The following is an 18,312-nucleotide window of genomic DNA, read 5'->3' on the forward strand; positions in this document are numbered from 1 at the left end:
CATCTTCCATATTAATGGCGTGTTGGCAAATAGAGGGAGAAATCCCCTTCAAGTCATCAAGAGTGTAGCCAATAGCACCTCGGTGTTTCTTCAAGATTTCCAATAACCTTTCTTCTTCAAACTCGAAAGCTTAGAACTAATAATAACAGGATATATTTTCTTATCATCAATATGAGCATATTTAAGATTATCATGCAATGGTTTTAAATCAAAGACAGGATCTTCCTTTGGTGGTGGTGTTGTACCCAGATCTTCCACCGGTAAATCATGCTTAAGAATAGGTTGACGAAGGAAAATTTCATCAAGCTCATCTCTTTCTTCCCTAAAAACTTCACTCTCACTATTCTCCAAATGTTGCCGCAAAGGATTACTAGGAGCAAGAGCAATAGATGCACACTGCTCAACTTTAAAATCACTATTAGGCGAATCAATTTTATAAGGAGTTTTGGTAAATTTAGAGAAGTTAAACTCATAAGATTCACCAGCAAATTTAGTCAAAATTTTCTCTTTCTTGCAATCTATAATAGCTCCACAAGTATTTAGAAAAGGTCTACCAAAAATGATAGGACAATATTTACTAGCAAGCAGTAACCAAGTACCAAAAAGTCAGCAGGATATTTAATCTTACCACATAGAACTTCCACATCTCGAACAATACCAATTGGAGAGATAGTTTCTCTATTAGCCAGCCGAATAACCACATCAATATCTTCAAGTTCACAAGAACCAATTTCGTGCATAATCTCCGTGTAAAGCTCATAAGGAATAGCACTAATACTTGCACCAATATCACATAAACCATAATAACAATGATCACCAATTCTAACAGTTAGCATAGGAACACTAGCTTTCCTAGACTTATTAGGATGCGAAACAATATTAGAAGCATCTTCACGTAAAATAATATGACCATCCTCCACATTTTCAACTACAAGATCTTTAACAATTGCAACAGCAGGTTCAACTTTTATTTGTTCTTCAGGTTCTATAGGTTTCTTTTCACTTTTATGAACCGCACTATTTATAACAGAGTACTCCTTCATTTTAGCAGGGAAAGGAGTTTTTTCAATATAAGCTTCAGGAATAACATGATCAACAGCTTCAACTACAACACATTTATTTATAGATGAATCAATTTTATCTTTATACGGTTCATGATACTTATCAAAGTTCTTCTTAGGCAATTCATAATGAGAAGCAAAAGCTTTATAAAGATTTGCAAGCAACTTGAGAATCAAGACCATAAGTAGCACTCATATTACGAAATTTATCAGTATCCATAAAAGCTTCAATGCATTTATAATCATAATTTATACCCGATTCTCTATCCTTGTCGTTCTCCCATCCTTCAGCATTTTCTTGGATCCGATTAAGAAGGTCCCTTTTAAACTCTTCCTTGTTGCGTGTAAATGATCCGAACAAGAAGTATCCAAGCAAGGTCTTGTCTTGAAAAGAAAGTCTTGCATAGAAATTATCAATAATAATATTACCAGGAAGCTCATGAATGGGGCATTTGAGCATTAAAGACTTCAATCTCCCCCACGCTTGGGCAATACTCTCTCCTTCATGAGGCCAAAAATTATATATGCGATTCCGATCTTTGTGAATCTCACTTGGAGGATAGAACTTAGAATAAAACCGGGGCACAATATCATTCCATTCAAGAGAATCCCCATTATCCAAGAATTTATACCAATGCGCCGCTTACCGTACAGCGATATAGAGAATAGTTTCTTCCTCACTTCATCCATAGCAATACCCGCACACTTGAATAAACCGCATAATTCATGTAAGAACAAGTAAATGATCTCCGTGGTGGACAGCTTCCATCCCCCGTATAACGGTTACCCACTACACGTTCAATAATTTTCATAGGTATTTTGTATGGTATTTCTTCCTTACCTCGGCGCCTCATCCACTACCTTTGCAGTAGTAGTAGATTTCCCAAATAAACACTCAAGAGAAGATCTCTCCATAATGAATTATAGCAAGCATGCGAAATAAAATCAGCACAAACACTAGAAATTTCCCTTACCAATTCCACTTACCAATAGCGCTTCACTCCCCGGCAACGGCGCCATAAAATAGTCTTGATGACCCACAAGTATAGGGGGTGTATCGTAGTATCTTCGATAAGTAAGAATGTCGATCCCAACGAGGAGCAGAAGGTGTTGACAAGCAGTTTCGATGAAGGATTCACCGTAAATGCTCACGTACAAGTATTCGGGGGTTTTGATGTAACAGATGAATAAAGTACGAGTAAGTAAAGTGCGAGAGTAATAATTGCAGCGAGTGGCCCAATCCTTTTTAGCACAAAGGACAAGCCGGTTTGTTTACTTATAATGACCAAACGTTCTCGAGGACACACGGGATTTTAGTCTAGTGCTTTCGCTACATACGGCTAATTAATCTTCATTGTTTTGATAAGTGTTGTGTGGGTGAACCTATGCTAATGTACCGCCCTTCCTAGGACTAATACATACTTGTGATTATACCCCTTGCAAGCATCCGCAACTACAAGAAAGTAATTAAGATAAATCTAACCACAACCTTAAACTCGAGATCCCGCTATCCCTCCCGCATCGATATACCAACGGGGGCTCAGGTTTCGTCACTCCGGCAACCCCGCAATTGGCAAACGAGTACAAGATGCATTCCCCTAGGCCCATAAAGGTGAAGTGTCGTGTAGTCGACGTTCACACGACACCACTAGAAGAATAACACCACAACTTAAATATCATAACATTGAATATTACTCAACCATACTTCACTACTAACATTTAGACTTCACCCATGTCCTCAAGAACTAAACGAACTACTCACGAGACATCATATGGAACATGATCAGAGGTGATATGATGATGAATAACAATCTGAACATAAACCTTGGTTCAACGGTTTCACTCAATAGCATCAATAACAAGTAGAAATCAACACCGGGAGAGTTTCCCCTATCAAACAATCAAGATCAAACCCAAATTGTTACAGCGGTGACGGTGTGCAGCGGTGGAGACGGCGGTGATGATGATGAAGATGATGATGATGGTGATGGAGATGATGTCCAGCTCGATGACGGTGACGATGGCGTCGATTTCCCCTCCGGGAGGGAATTTCCCCGGCGGATCTCAGCCTCGCCGGAGAGCTCTTTTCTCTCTCGGTGTTCTCCGCCCCGCGAGGCGGCCGTGGCTCTTCGCGACGTACCCCCGGAGCTTAGGTTTTCGGGACGAAGGCGTACGCGAAGAAAAGGAGGCGAGAGGGGCTGTGGGCCCCCTCCTCACAGGGCGGCGCGGCCAGGGCATGGGCCCGCGCCGGCCTATGAGGGGGCCCATGGCGGCCCTCCTCGGCTCCCCCTTCTGGCTCCCTTCGTCATCTGGAAAAATAGGATTTTTCATATAATTTCCGTCAACTGTTGATCTTCCGAAATATTGCATTCTGACGGTGCTTTTTCCAGCAGAATCCTGGCTCCGGTGCGCGATCCTCCAATAATCATGAAACATGCAAAATAGATGAAATAACATAAGTATTATCTCCAAATATGAAATATATCAATGAATAACAACAAATTATGATATAAAATAGTGATGCAAATTGGACGTATCAGCCTTCTTGGAGGAGTTCGCGGTGGAGGAGGAAGATCACGCCGTGTATGCGCACGCTCGCGAGGAGGGAATCGCACCGCCCATCCCCAGGTACGTCTTCGCGGGCCGAGAACTCTTCCCGGACGAGGGGAGTTCGAGCGGAGGAGGAGGAGCATCGGCCGCTGCGGAACACCTTGGACTCGACGACACGGAGGAGGCCACCGCCGTCGCTAAGGACATCGCCGAGTCCAAGGCCGAGCTCGAGATGAAGGAGGAGGAGGAGCGGCAGGAGGAGGTGCGCGCCATCGCCGAGGTGGGGGCGTTCAAGGCGAGGGAGGTGGAGCAGTCGCGCACCTTCACCGGGGTGATCATCCTCGAGTAGGTGTGCCTGGCGACTGCAGCGGCGGCGGCGGTAGATCTAGGTTAGTTTAGTTTTAGTTAAAAGTCGCGATCCAATGTATGATCGTGCAATTTTGTGTATGATGATGATGAACTATGAGAAATGGAAGAATTTCTCCCGGATCTTCAGATTTTAAAAATACAGATCTGAATACAAGTCCTGCTAATTGAGGAGTACAAATCGCAGCAAAAATGAGAATACAGCCCCCCTCACACGCCTAATACGGGTCGCGGGAATAGGGGCCCTGCTAGACTTGCTCTTAGAGCATCTCCACTCGTTTGGCCTCCCCACGCCGAAATCCGGGGTAAATTTCGTCCGGATTGGACGTAAAATTGGCGTGGGGAGGACCAGTTTCCCAGCCGCGATCTCAGGTGAAGACGCCGATCTAATTTTGAAAAACGAAAGCTTGACGAAATACGGCTAAAAACGATTGAATTTAGACTAAATTTAATGATATTTACTATATAGAGGGCGAAGTTCATACATAAAGGCCGAATTCGAATATATTTCGAATTCGGCCGGGGGAATACAACTTTAAATATTAAAACACGGCGTTGTACATGCCGAAATGGCGGTAGAACACCGTGTAGTCCTTGTCACCGTCGCCGCCATCATCGTCGGAGCCGTCGTCGTCGAAACGCGGCGGCGCCGCCGCCGCCTGGCTGCTGGTGCCCTGGCCGGGGTCTCCCCACCGGCCACCGTTGCGCGGCGGGGACGGCGAGGGCTTGTACCACTCATCGTCGGACTCCTCGAGGTCGATGACGGGGACGGGGGCACCAGATGGAGGAGTCGCATGCCGGCGGTAGCGAGCGGCCTGCTCGAGGAGCCGAGCCTGCCGCTCCGCCTCCTCCTTCTCCCACTGCTCCCTCGATCAGGCGCAAGCCTGGTCGAGGGGCATGGCGTTGTCGGCGGGGACGAGGTCCTGGAGGGACCTCGCCATGACGGCCTCGAGGATTGCGGCGTCCTCGGCGTTGTCGACCTCCTCCACCTTCACCGGCTTGCGCTTCCGCTCGTCGGAGGTGCCTGCTTCGCGCTTGGGGCGAACCAGGCGGAGGTGGCCGCGTGGCGTCGAGGACTAACGGATGACGATCCCGCCGCCGCTGCGATCACGGTTGCGCGACGGGGAATGCGGCTCCGGTTTCACCGGCGCCAATGATGGCACCAGAGGGATTGGCACGCTGCCCGCACTTAGCCGCCACCCGCCGCCGGGAGGCCTCGTGTCCTGCGGGCAGGGGTACCCCGCCTGGTAGAGGAGGTGTCCCTCCCACGCGTGGAGCGACCAGCGGGGAAAGCCGTTGTTGGCCGCGCCGTCTTGCTCGTTGAATGCCATGGATCTCGTCGAGGGAAGAGTGGCGGATAGGGTTCGTCTCTGGCTGGGGTTTCGTCGGTGCTACGCGTCGCGGCGAGCGGGGATATTTAGGCGGGGCTGGACCCGACGATTGAATGCCGCGTGGATGCTACGCGTCCGCATCGAGCTGACCGGCGGCAGCCTTTACTGCGCGCGGAAGACGATGCGTGTGCCGCTGACCGGTCGGGTCCACCTCTGCGGCGAAGCCAAAGCGAAAGCGCGGGAGAGATTTCTCGGCGTTTCGCGCGCTTTCGCTTCGTCTGGAGTCCCCGAGCGCGCCTCGGGGGACCGGGGATGGCGTGGGCTCGCCGGACGGATGAAGGCCCAAATCCGGGGGAAAACGAGGAACCGGGGGCGCGACTGGGCCGAATTTCGCCGTCCGGATGGGAAAAACGGCGCTCGGGGGCCTCGTCGGGGAGACGAGTGGGGATGCTCTTAGTCAATCATAGGACATGTTGGATCCGTTGTTTAGACTCATTGTTTCAGATCAGAGGTGTTTATAGGAGATAGGGTGTACGTGCGTGCCCTCGTACATCCATAGAAGTGAGTGTATGTATGTATATGTAAGTGTCTATATCCGTACTATGTTTAAAAAAAAAGTGTGGATACATAGTTACATATGGTTTTGTTGACTCTCAGCTAGTTCTTGACTAACTTATGTTCTAGTCTAATCATACACCATAGGATTTGCATCACGATTTGTGCACTTATAAGTTGCAAGTTTGGTTGCGACCTATATTTCTTCAGTTGTATTGAGGTTCTTTTTTTTCAAGGTTGTTGTTGTATGTGAGGTTGCAATTAGAGAAAATGTTGCTAGATTTATTTTGTAATTCGTGTTAGCTGTGAGTTGCAACATTAATTTTTACTACTAAAATTTAATGACATCACTTGAAGTGGGAATTAAATTAATTCTTGACCGAAAATTAGTCACATCGGAGTAGCCCCTCGAGCCCCACAGGTTGGGTATGCGCCAGTTTATTCCCAAACTGAAGATCTGAAAATCTCCCTGACAAGAACTGCTCTGGTATGCTACTGGTACCAGCCACATCTCATCTCATCTCATCTCAACCTGTGTGTATGACGCAAGACTTTTTTGCCCAATTAGACTCATTGTTAATCACGCACATGCCTCACGAGGCGGGGAGGCTGGACGGTGACGCCGCACCCGACCCAACCACCGTCATCTCATCCGAAAACGATCGTCCAGCAAGGCAAGCAAGGTATCCATCCATCCCCATGGCCGATCCCCTGTATGTCAGGAGACAGCCACATCGAACGAACTCACTCACTCGGTGCAACTCAGATCGGCCTCGCATCTCGCTATCCCCCAAGTCCACCCACGCGCCCCACTTGCCTTGCCCCCCGCTCGTCCCGTCCCAATCCATCCAGTTTTTATTGCCTCGATCTCATCTCGCGCTCCCATTGGCTGCCCCTCTCTGCCACCACGTCTTTTTTACTCTGTTCCGCTCTGCTTTTCCCTCTACCCTGCTTTGCTTCTACGAGTACTACTTCTCAGTTCTCACTCGCCCGCCCGCCCTCCTCCCTTTCCTCGCCCCTTCCTCCGCTTCGGATTCCTCCCATCCCGCCCCGCCCCAATCTCCCTCCCTCCCAACGCACCACCAACCCAAAACCCTAGCCAGCCCGCCCATGGCGTCCCCCGCGCGCCCCGCCGCCGCCTCCGTCTCCGGCGCCTTCGGCCTCCCGCCCGACGCCCGCTGCGCCTTCGACCAGACCCGACGCCGCGCCGAGGTACGCCCGCCCCACTCCTTACCACTCGATCTCCCTCCTCCCCCCACCACGCGCCGCTCCACGATCTCGCCGGTCCTGATTGCGCCCGCGGACGCGCAGGATTTGCAGGACAAGCGGCTGGTGCGGACGTTCGTCAACGTGTACGGCCAGCCGCAGGAGCAGGAGCCATGCTACCCGAGGGAGGCGGTCATGGCGGCCGTGGAGGAGTGCATGCGGAAGCAGGCCGACGGGCTGCTGCACTCGCTCGAGGGCATCGGCGGCAGGCTCTCGCAGCTCGAGCTATACTGCTACAAGCTCGAGCGCTCCATCGGGGAGCTGCGCAGCGACGTCATGGACTACCACAGCGACGCCACCGTCAACTTCAGATGCATCGACAAGAACATCAGACAGGTACGCTTTCACGAGGATTTCTGCAGAATTACTAGTAGATCCGTGCACGCGCACCCGTTACATTCCTTGCTCTCCACTCTCGAGTACTACCAAATTGGTTGACCCGCTACTCACATTCAGCCTGTAGCCAGCGCTCACAAATTCTAACAGCCAGCGGCATTCACATTTCACATTTGTCTTCTATGATGCTTACAGCGGAACGTATTCACGACCTGCTGTTTCTAACCACGTACGGGGGAGTCCGACTTACTGCTGTTCTCATGAGATTCACATCACCTTATTACGAATACTCTCTCTTAACTGAACCAACATTTTTGGTCAACAGGTTCAGAAAGCAGTGCAGGTGCTTCAGGACAAGCACGAGCCGGCCGCCGCCGACATGGCGCAGCAGCAGCTGGCCAAGCTTCAGATAGCGCACGAGTTCCCTGCCAAGGCACACGAAGCCGCTCCTCCCCTGTCGATGCACGCGGCGGCAAGAGAAACCGCCAGCGATCATCATGCCACACAATTCCAAAACCCTGAGGTTTCTTTCCTGCCAATGCACCAGGTCAACGCCACGCAGTCTCCCGCTATGCCGATGACCCAAGGCGGCAGCGGCTATATCCTGCAGCAGCTAGTGCCGGTCTCTCTGCACGACCAGCAGCATCCTGGCCAGGCCGCCGTGTACTACATGCAGAGCCAGAGCCATGTCAAGTCCGCCGAGAACAAGTCGTCCGAGTCGTTTGTTCAGGTCGTGCAGCCGCATCTCCAGAACCCTGAACCCAGGGTCGCGGCGGAGCTGCCTCAGCAGTCTAGCCAGACGACGGAGATGTGTCCTCCGCTCCAGCAGCATCATATGCTGCAGATGCCTGTGCAACATCACGAGTTGCAGGCATGGCGGTCTGTCTCGCAACAGCAGCAGCAGTACAGTGTTCAGCAAGTTCCACCGCAGATTGTTCAACAGAAAGCGTCTTCTCCCCATGCCCAAAGTGCTCCTCAGGTCACACTCATGTATCCTCCGTACTGTTCTCAGAAGCCTGCCAATGCTACCGCCGAGGCACTTCCGAGAAGCTTGGTTGTGCAGTCTCCGTACTCCTCGCCTCAGCAGAAGCACCATGAAGTCGTGCCTTCGTTTTATGGCCAAGGCAACACGATTTTGCTTCCGACGGCAGAGCGCAATATCCAGCATCAACAGCCACAGCAAATTCAGCCACACAGGCAGACGGCAGAGCATAATGTCCAGCATCAACAGCCGCAGCAACTGCAGCCACACAGCCAGGGGTCGTACCCACCTCAACCAAACAAGCCCAGTCACTGCAGTGTTGCTTCGTATGCTGTTCAAGGCGGTGGCCGAGCCTACAGCGCCGCATATGAGAATCCTTCTGAGTGCCCTGCAACTGTCGTTGCTGTTCTGCCTCAGCATCCGGCAACTGCTCCAATGGCGTTTCACCATTTGGGCTCCCAAGTTATGCATAAGAATCCATATGGAAGTATGTTTGAAACAGCTACTGTAGTAGGGTATCCGCAGGATGTAGTTGGGAATTTGGGTCTCCCGGCGGTGACTGCAGCCCTCCAGCCTGTAGACTCCAATGCCGCCATGGTTAATAAGCTCAATGCTGGTAGTAATGTTACATCCCCACGAGACTGGTCCGCATAGTGCAGAATGGCCAGTTACATCGGGTACTGCATTGCTGCCACAACTTATTTCCATGACTATAACTGGAAGCTATCAGCTCTCACACGGGTATTTCATCTGGCTTCCTTTTTAATTAGCCAGCAGATTGGTACAGATCCTTCTACTTTTTTTTGCTGAAGGGTCAATCTGAAATAAGAATGGTAGATTAGTCTAGTGATGATGCTGGCATATGTCCTCACTTTTAATGGACATATCTTGCTTGTAACCGACAGTTGACGAAGAATTTGTGCCTTTGCGATATGAAAATATGACGAGTTCACATCATCTTATCAGCTGTTTAAATATTGGTTATGAATCTGCCCTACTTCCTCTGTTCCCTAATTTAAGATGTTTTGGCAAGCTAAACTAGCCTGACAAAATGTCTTATATAAGGGAACGGAGGGAATATTATATATCTATCTGGGTTTCATGTATGGATTGGAGAAGAATGCAGCTGGGATGTAGGAATCTAATCATCTGGAAACGAACTTGTCAATAGTTCATTGTTCTCCTAGTCTGCCTTGCCTAAGCAGTTTTTATTTACTCTTTAGAACAAGCAGCAACTCACGAGAGAAAACAGGTGGCAGAGCTGTACAGAAGTACTAAACAAACCACTTCTTGCTGGTAAGATTATTCCAGCTTCTGTAGTCCTTGGAGAAACAGAGTTGTAAGATGTTCCAGCTTCTGTAGTCGTTGGAGAAACAGAGTTGTATATAGCTGATGTGCATAAACTATAGGTTCGTTCATAAGAAAATTATGAGTTGCACGTATTGCGTGATCCTCCAAGTTGTCCATATGTGTAACTTCAGAAGTTTGTTGACCTTATTGTCTTAAAATAAAACCATAGCCCCTTCGAATGAGACTCTAACCATAGCTGGGCAATGATCAATTCGTTATGGCAGTTGGCGCACGATTTTATATGCATCTTACACAACATTTCAGCATAGATGTAATACAAATGTTTGAAGCCTTTACCACAACATCCAAATCCCTGGAAAAAAAAATTGCGAGCCCACTAGTGATTCAAGAATATAACTGATTTTTATGTTTGATCAGCATTACAAACAGGACTAGATAGACAAATAAAACAAATGATACATTGGAGCATCCGACTGCTGCTACTAACTTAAATGGTTGCCAGCCTGCCACCATTGATCACATACAGCTCCAACAATCAAATTGTGTCGCTCCCGAAAACATATCGCAGATGTCATCAGTGGCAGCACACAACTCACCACCTACTTATGTGTGTGTGCTGTGGGAGTGTATTTGTAAATCTGTCATACTCTCGTGGCCCTTTTCTTCGTCTACTGCTTCCTGCACTGCGATGTGTTTTCTCACTTTGTCTCGACTCTTTGCCACGACTGCGCTCTCTTCGATTTCTGGACCCATCTTCTGCATCATCACTGCTTGAGACATCATCAGCCTTTGCCTTCTTTCTAGACTTCTTATTTGACTTGGAGGACTTCCGTTTCTTCAATGGTGATGAACTAGTGTCCTCAGAAGCAGGTTGAGTATTTCTGGGCAGTGGTTCATCGTCATCTAATGCATGCCAATTGTACATTGCATCGTTCTCGCTGTCAAACCGTTGGGCCAATGGTTCCCAGGGTTCTGCTAGCATGTCAGCTAATGCACCATCAGTGTTCCAGCCTTTACGGTCAAGCAGCACTGAATCCGGTCTGACAATGGCACCCAGAATGCTCCTGTTTGGTCCCAAGCTCGTAATCAACTTGGCATCAGTCAGCACTGAGTAAGCCTTTGAAAATGCTGATTTCACCTGCACCGTGAATTAAGTTTCTTCATCAAATGTTTTCCATGTAGAGTTTTTTGTATATGTCAAAGACCCATAGAATTTGCAGCATAGCTAGAATGTAAATGAACTTCAAAGATCAAAGTCAGACAAGTGAACAAACTGGAGCATTTGGCAAAAAAATGAGGCAGAAGTACCAAACTGTTATCAAGACAGGTTGTTGGTGTTAAGTATTTATTCATGTGCCCTTATGGTACTTGATTAAGGCTGGTGCCAATGCACCGCCCCGCTCCCGCCCCGCCACGTCAGCTTTTCTCTCACTCTCACCCCACTCTCACTCCACTCTCACCCCACCTTGCCAATGCATGGGCTATAGTCCCCACTCTCACTTCTCTCTCCTCCACATCACCATTTCTTTTCCACATTAAGTTATTTCACTCGATTTTGTTTAGACATTCAAAATAATGCAAGAAATTATTTTATTCAACTTAAAATGTTACCGATTACATCATAAAATAGTGCCAGCTCTATTTAAATTGTTGTGCAAAAAGCCCCTCAAAATTTGGCTCAAAACACCCTAAAATGCCAAATCCTACCAATTTTTCCTAAGTCCAGGGGGTTTTCTGCAAAAATCCCTTTGTCTTCTACCTCCCGCCCCGCCTCTCGCCCACCCCGCCATCGCTGCCGCCCCGCTCCCGCCTCCCTCCCGCCTCGCTCTCGCCGCCAACGCGGGCGCCAGCCGGGCGGGAGCGGGCGCTAGCGCCGGGCGCCCCCGCCGGCGCCCCTCCCTCTCGTCCCGCCCGCCTCCAGCCCCTCTCCCGCCCCGCCCCGGGCGGTATCGCCCTCACTGGCGCCCGCGTTGGCACCAGCCTAAGAAAGCTTCCCCAAACCAGAGACAGCTAACTAGCATGTTCATTCGAACATTAAAGATGTCAATCCTCAAATTTAAGCACATACAATCCTCATTCTTCCAATATAAGTTAAGTGCAGATTGATGGTCCCAAGTTACAAACAGAGATTGAATAGTCATTCTGGGTCATTCATCGCTGTTAAGACTGATGACATCAGATAGTCATCGCTAAACTCGACTAGAATAACACCAAGAAAGCAAGGAAGGATCAAACCCAATCAAATCGCCAGAGAGAACTACTAAAATAATCTGCACAGCCATCATAAGATTATTTCCATCAATTGCTAAATTGACATCTGTACTGTAAGAATATACAGCATTATGAAAGAACAAATGAGTTATAGCATCGAATTATTCAAGTATCACATCCATGGCATGTCCTACACAAAAAGGTGCACAAATAGAAAAGGAACTTCGAAAGTTACCTTGAAGTAGTTGAAGGAATTCTTCCCGATATCATTATCTGGTACCTAGGCCATGAAAGTAATTTAGATAGGTAAATACACTACCCACTGAAGATTATCAAGTTCAACCAAAATGAACAAGGACAGCAATCTTACCATGGGATCTTGAATGGCTATAAGATGTGGCCGGTCAAGATTCACAAAGCTTATCAAACAAATTAGAAATAGGATCAGTGAACATGAACATCACGAGTGAATCATAGTAGACGTTTACAATTAAAACTAGTTGCCTTACTCATTATCACTCTTCAAGAAAAAGGTTCTTGCAGAGTTGCAGGATATTCCAACATCCCAATTGTTTAACTTGCGCCCATAGAAGTCAAAAAACTTGATCTGGCATGGAGAAAACACAAAGCTTGTATTAATGGCTGAAACCATGTTTCATTTCTCCATCATAAATTCGTAATAAAGATACTGTATGTTTCTCCATCAAATCTAAGGTGTTGTACCTTTATCCGAAAGTAGAAAATAGAAAATAACTTAAGCATTTCACATGTGTACACGCTGGAATATATCCTGGTGCACACCAGGAGCCAATGACTATTACGTGCAACTTTACATAAGATAAATACCAAAGCATAAAAATGTAAAAAACTCCCATTACTGTGAAACATAAGATAAATAACTTAAGGAAGTATTGCTTACCAAAAGAATTCCCAAATTGTGCTCCTTGGATTGTCGATAGCCCAGCATATCTTTCACTCCCCAGATCAACTAGCAAAAAAGGATAATCCTCAGAATGATAAATATGATAATTTATTATCGTCAGGTTGGAAATAAGTTCCAGTCTTTATATAAGTGAGAAATTTCACATGACGGAAAAGCATAAGGCAATTGAGATAACTACATATATCAACAGCACTTTGCTGCTAGTATACTGAATGATATGATGTTTTCTTTTACCACCAACAAATATATGTATGAAAAGCTTAAAAGCTTACCAAATGTTCATAAGTTCTAAAGCCTAAAGGTATCATATGCAAGGTGTCCTTTCATGAAATAGTACATGCAGTTTAATAATTTTCCACCCTTACTACTAAAATGTTCTTTGAAACATCTCTTAGCAACTTATGACCCAATTGTGCTACTTAAATATATTAATTATTGTATAGAAGGAAAGCATTAGATATACCGTAAGAAAAATAACTAAAGCACGCCAAACTTTTTTTTGGCAAACAAGGCCCACACTTGTCGAAGATGGAGGCACAAGTGTGGAGAACTTAGCTAAAAAAAATGAGTATATGCCATAGACCATGAGGCTAAGAAAGTGCAGCAAGGACTTGTAGATAAAACAGAGCTCAGTTTACCTGTAAATGTGTGATCAGCATTGTGAGAAGAGCGTATGACCCAACCCCACCGGTATAGACCTACCAACCAAAGTAAAAAAATAATCTCTGTCAACCCAACTATTCAAAGCAACAATGTTATTATTATGGAATAAGTAAATTACAAATTTAGTTGTGTACCTCATTGAGTTCTCTTTGATGAAGGAAAACCTTCAGAATCATAGACAAAGGTCTTAAAGCAGGCATCTTCTTGATGGCATCCTATGGCACCAAATGGAAAAACTGTCTTGAGTATGACTAACATAGATGATCGAAGATATATATGGGCATATGTCTTGTCAAAGATTAGCTAGAACAGAAATTATGCCCTCAATAGTATGGTAACTAGTCCTTTGTTGCAACAGGTACCTTGATAAAATCCGCTGCCTGTGGTCCACCATCAATATCAAAGCTGGAAAGGAAAAGAAGATCGTTAAGTTCTTGGACAACATAGCAAGGAGGGGGCGGGGTGGTAGCTCTAGCTACTTGAGAAAAAATATAACCTGATATCAAAAGGTATTTCACTAATTCTTTCCACAAATTTCACAATTGGCACACGGGCCTTTGCTATCACCTGAAAAGAAACAAAATTGACATCATAACCAACTTGAGAATAAATAAACAACTGGCAACTGCAGAACCGAGCGGTGGCAGCTTCCAAAGCTCAACCAACAGCTTTTGGCAACCTTCCAAGGTGGGCTATATATCATCCCACATTGTAATTCAACTGGAGTAATTGTATTTTTTTCATTATACAAAAAATAGTAACAGGTTTTCTTGCTTTGGAAGCTCTCGTTACAAGGAGGATATGGATCCTGGCAAGTTACCTGGGATTCAGGCCAATGCAAATTTTGTTAAATCAGCTAGTTTGAGCTTGAATTTCAAACTCCAGTAGTCAAGTTTGGTATTGTTGCACCTAGATGGTGCTACATCGAAGCCAATGAACAAGAAAATCGTCAACATTTTGGCTGGTGCGAATGTAGGGATGTAGAGCAATAAGCGAATTGGGTTCTTACGTGACATTAGTACCCTGAGAAGGTTGAGCAAACTCCATTCACATGCACATTTTCGCAGAAGCCAAAAGGTGAGAAAATCTATTTGGAATAAACAGTGCTCTTTCGTAGCCACTAGCAGGCATGCAACAACACTAAAAAAAAATCGATAGCCATTCACACAAATATTGAGTTCAATTTTCCGCAGCACATTTAAAAGCAATGTTAACAACCTCCTTGTTCTGTACTGAGTTGAATGATGACTGACGAGCTTAACAATGAACGAATTCAGTATTTGCTTCCCCATTACTTCTTGTGCATCCATCAAGGTTCAAGAAAGCGCTAAGCGTAATTGGTGCGGTGGCCTTCTGCTTAGCGATTCAGCGCACATAAGCGGCGCTTTTTTCCCTCTTTTTCCGCTTAAGAGCTTATGCAATCGATGCGGAAGGCCTCTGCATTGCGCTTCAGCGTGCATAAGCGACGCTTTTTTCCGCTTTCCTGAACCTTGGCATCCATAAACCTGATTTCCCGCGAACATCTTATACATGCATGTAGAATATTCCTATATGATCACTAATCAAATAACTACTGCAATTATCTCCTATTTATTGTGCTGATGCATAACAGCATGCTGCAAATTGTGTTCTCTGTGAGCTGAATGCAGTACTTCCCATAGTGCAGAAAATAATAATGCAGACCCTCCATGGTAACACCTAGAAATCTAGATTCAGGCAACAATATATAACTGGCTCAATTTATTTTTTGAAGTTCAAATTTGGGAAAAAAAATCAAAAACCAGGAAATTTACTGGCAGGAACAGTCCAACAAAAAAATTTGAAGCCCTGCTAATGAGTATGGGTTGAAGAAACAAGACTTCCATACACATCTTTCACGCTAGATACAGAAAGGGTGAGAACAGGAACCTGTATCTTCTTGGCAACACCTTTTTGGGTCAATGCTTTTGCAAGAGCGTATAGGCCAACTTGAGGAGTCTTGACCCTGGACTCAAATATTACAACCTGCAACAGAAGTAACACATATGAACTTACAAGGACAAAGAAGACATTCATAAACCTAAGTGAAAGTATGTTCCATATGTTTCCATGTAAAATAAGGAGGTGAATGTAAGTAGTTTGTAACAAGCTGATATGTCCTGGCAATTCATTATATCATGAAACAGCACAAGACGCCCTATCTGACAAAAAAGAAGACACCCCCAAAGGAAGTATGTTTTCCATGTGTTTCCAGGTAAAAGGTTGTGAATGCAATCAATTGTTGCAAGAAGATGTACATGGGTAATTTATTATATCATAAAACAGAACAAGATACCCTATCAGTTTTGGCGAGGCCAGTCCACAATGCTGTTGGCTTGCCATGCTATCTAGGATTGGTGGGTCGGTTGCATCTGGTGCACTTGTATGGATGGCATCTAGGCTGATGCTGGTTTGGTGGCGTTTGTTGTAATGTTTGTCTTAGGGCCTTTGGGTTTGATCTTGTCTTGAGTGGTCAGGTGTTTCGGCTTGTCTTAGGCTTGTAGACTTCTCTCTATCAATGCAATGAAATGGAAGCTTTGCGTTTTCTCGAAAAAAAATACCGTACCAGTTTCGGTATGAATTGACAAGTACAATTGGTAGGTGAACATTGGTCCCGAGAAACAGTGACAGTGTACTGCTGTCCTAGACAAGTAGAGTACAATATTTCCTGCGCTCGGTGTACTCAATCTCATTTTCTCCTATATGTTATAGCCCTGCTGCTTTCTGCAGTTGGAAAAACAGTGTGGGAACTCCAACTGTACTGTATTGTATTTGTCCTTTTTTTTCTCCATAAGTATTACTTCCACTAAATAAATCTTTTGCTAAGATTCTAGTATGTTGGTTTGAGATTACTTACCACACACACTGTGTGATGATTCTTGGATTTTTATTGCAGTGAATTGCACTTCGGACCAGGTATTGTCATTAGTTGCACTTTGGATGTTGCACTCTGGACCAGGGGTAAGTTTGAACTTCAGACCAGGTCAGGTTGGTTTAGGAAAAAAAAAAACAGGTTAACTGGTTCGGCCCCACCTGTCAGTATGTCGTGCTGAACGGATCTGCCATGCCACGCACGCGAGGAGCACACATACTAGACTCAAAAGAGAAAAGGTACCAGCCCTCATCCGGTGAGGACGAGGAGAAAGAGGAAAGGAGAATGATTGACAAAAATGAGCTAAATAATTGTGAATGCATGCAAGTTGCAACTGAAGAGTTGTACACCAGTTCTTTACAACTTGCACTTACAAAATACATGAGTTTTTTACTCTACAAAATACACTTATTAATAGCCCTAAAAGTTGACAAAATACAGACAAGATGGAAGAGGAAGTGAAGTGCTGAAATTTAAGAGAGTGTGAGAGGAAGTACTCTTACATCAATATCACTTGTTGGTAGATAAAGCCCTGTTCTGAAAGATCCGAAGACTTCAACCTGCCACGCAAGATCAAGAATTACCAAAATGGCATGTGGCTATAAACACGCACACATACACGCACAAACAGAGAGAGAGAGAGAGAGAGAGAGAGGAGAGAGAGAGGGGGGGGAGAGGGAAAGAGAGAGAATGTTACAATGCCTTGCAATGAGGCCATATATGCTTGACAACATCAGAGACAGCTTGCACAGCAGCTGTCCGTGATGATTCCTCTTCGGCGGAAGGTGAGATAAAATCACAGAAGTCAAGAATCTCTGCAACAGATACGCAATACTTCAGTATCTCAGCAGACAAATTTTGCAGCTACAAAACATATAATATAAGTTTCTAATGAACTCAAGTTTTACCATGTAAGCTCTCAAACATCAAACCAAATGTGATTGGCGAGCCTAAATAAGCAAAGTAACATGGCTGTTTGCCACTTCTCACAACACTTTCTCCATCAAAAACACATGCCACCCTCTATATGATTAGTTATGATGAGCATTTTTACATGTAAAAAAGGTGCAGTAATGCTAATTTATCAATGATGCAGACAAAGCGACAATATTTGAGTGGTCCATTAGTGCACAAACTGCAATGGTTATTTCCCGTTTTCTAAATGCATCAAGTTGGTATTCCAAATTACTGATAACTCAGTATGATATCCTCCTCGGTATTTTTTATAACAAATGAAACGGTTCAAATCACTTTCAACATACAAAATATTACCACCCCCCAAATGTGTGCATTTCATAACTACCCTCTTCAGTCACTCGTCACCGGAGAAAATTCGAGGAGAACTATGGGTGCATACAATTTCTAAGCACATCGACACCAGAAACTTCATTAAGGACAGTAAGTTCTAGACAGTAATAATGCCAAGGTTCCTAACCTTTGTGTAGCTGCAACATGGGGCTTCTGAACCGCCTGCCTCCTCGGAACCACGCGCGCTCCGACCCCTGCGCCGGCTGCTCCGCCTTAGCGAGGGAGCTCGAGGGCGTCGCCGCCCCGGCAGGCCGCGCCGCCAACGACGACGGGGATGCCGGAACGGCCTTACCAGCCGCGGAGACGTCGAGGGAGAAGAAATCGGTGGCGGGTATGTCAACGAGGGCGTCCCCAGCCGCAGTAATCTCATTGCGGAAGACGGCGTAGGTCGCGGTCGCGTCCTCCCCGGCGGTGCCGGCGGGGTAGGAGGACGGCTGGGGCTCCGCCGCGTCGAGGGCCTCCTCCGGAGAGAAGTCTAGGGTTAGACCTGGGAGGGTGTCGTAGACGCAGGCCCCGGCGGCGGCTGCGGTGGCCTCCAT

At 46.1% G+C, this 18,312-nt stretch overlaps 2 protein-coding genes across 2 annotated transcripts; one reads left to right on the top strand and one right to left on the bottom strand.

Moving 5' to 3' along the window:
• The first annotated feature begins 6,958 nt into the window (after positions 1–6,958).
• Positions 6,959–9,404, top strand: LOC124659365 (bromodomain-containing protein DDB_G0280777-like). Its single transcript, XM_047197261.1, has 3 exons — positions 6,959–7,075; positions 7,175–7,465; positions 7,791–9,404. The coding sequence occupies exons 1-3, from the start codon at positions 6,974–6,976 to the stop codon at positions 9,099–9,101; spliced, it is 1,704 nt and encodes a 567-aa protein (XP_047053217.1). The 5' UTR covers positions 6,959–6,973; the 3' UTR covers positions 9,102–9,404.
• Positions 9,405–10,138: 734 nt separating this feature from the next.
• On the bottom strand, positions 10,139–18,312 carry LOC124659366 (terminal nucleotidyltransferase 4B-like). The gene is made up of 13 exons (XM_047197262.1): positions 17,901–18,312; positions 17,168–17,280; positions 16,969–17,025; positions 15,484–15,579; positions 14,072–14,142; positions 13,938–13,980; positions 13,710–13,790; positions 13,551–13,610; positions 12,889–12,957; positions 12,479–12,576; positions 12,340–12,388; positions 12,205–12,249; positions 10,139–10,896 (listed from the first exon to the last, which is right to left on the bottom strand). The coding sequence occupies exons 1-13, from the start codon at positions 18,310–18,312 to the stop codon at positions 10,351–10,353; spliced, it is 1,740 nt and encodes a 579-aa protein (XP_047053218.1). The 3' UTR covers positions 10,139–10,350.

The sequence above is a fragment of the Lolium rigidum genome, chromosome 6 (genome assembly GCF_022539505.1).
Source record: "Lolium rigidum isolate FL_2022 chromosome 6, APGP_CSIRO_Lrig_0.1, whole genome shotgun sequence".
Taxonomy (NCBI): Eukaryota; Viridiplantae; Streptophyta; class Magnoliopsida; order Poales; family Poaceae; genus Lolium; species Lolium rigidum.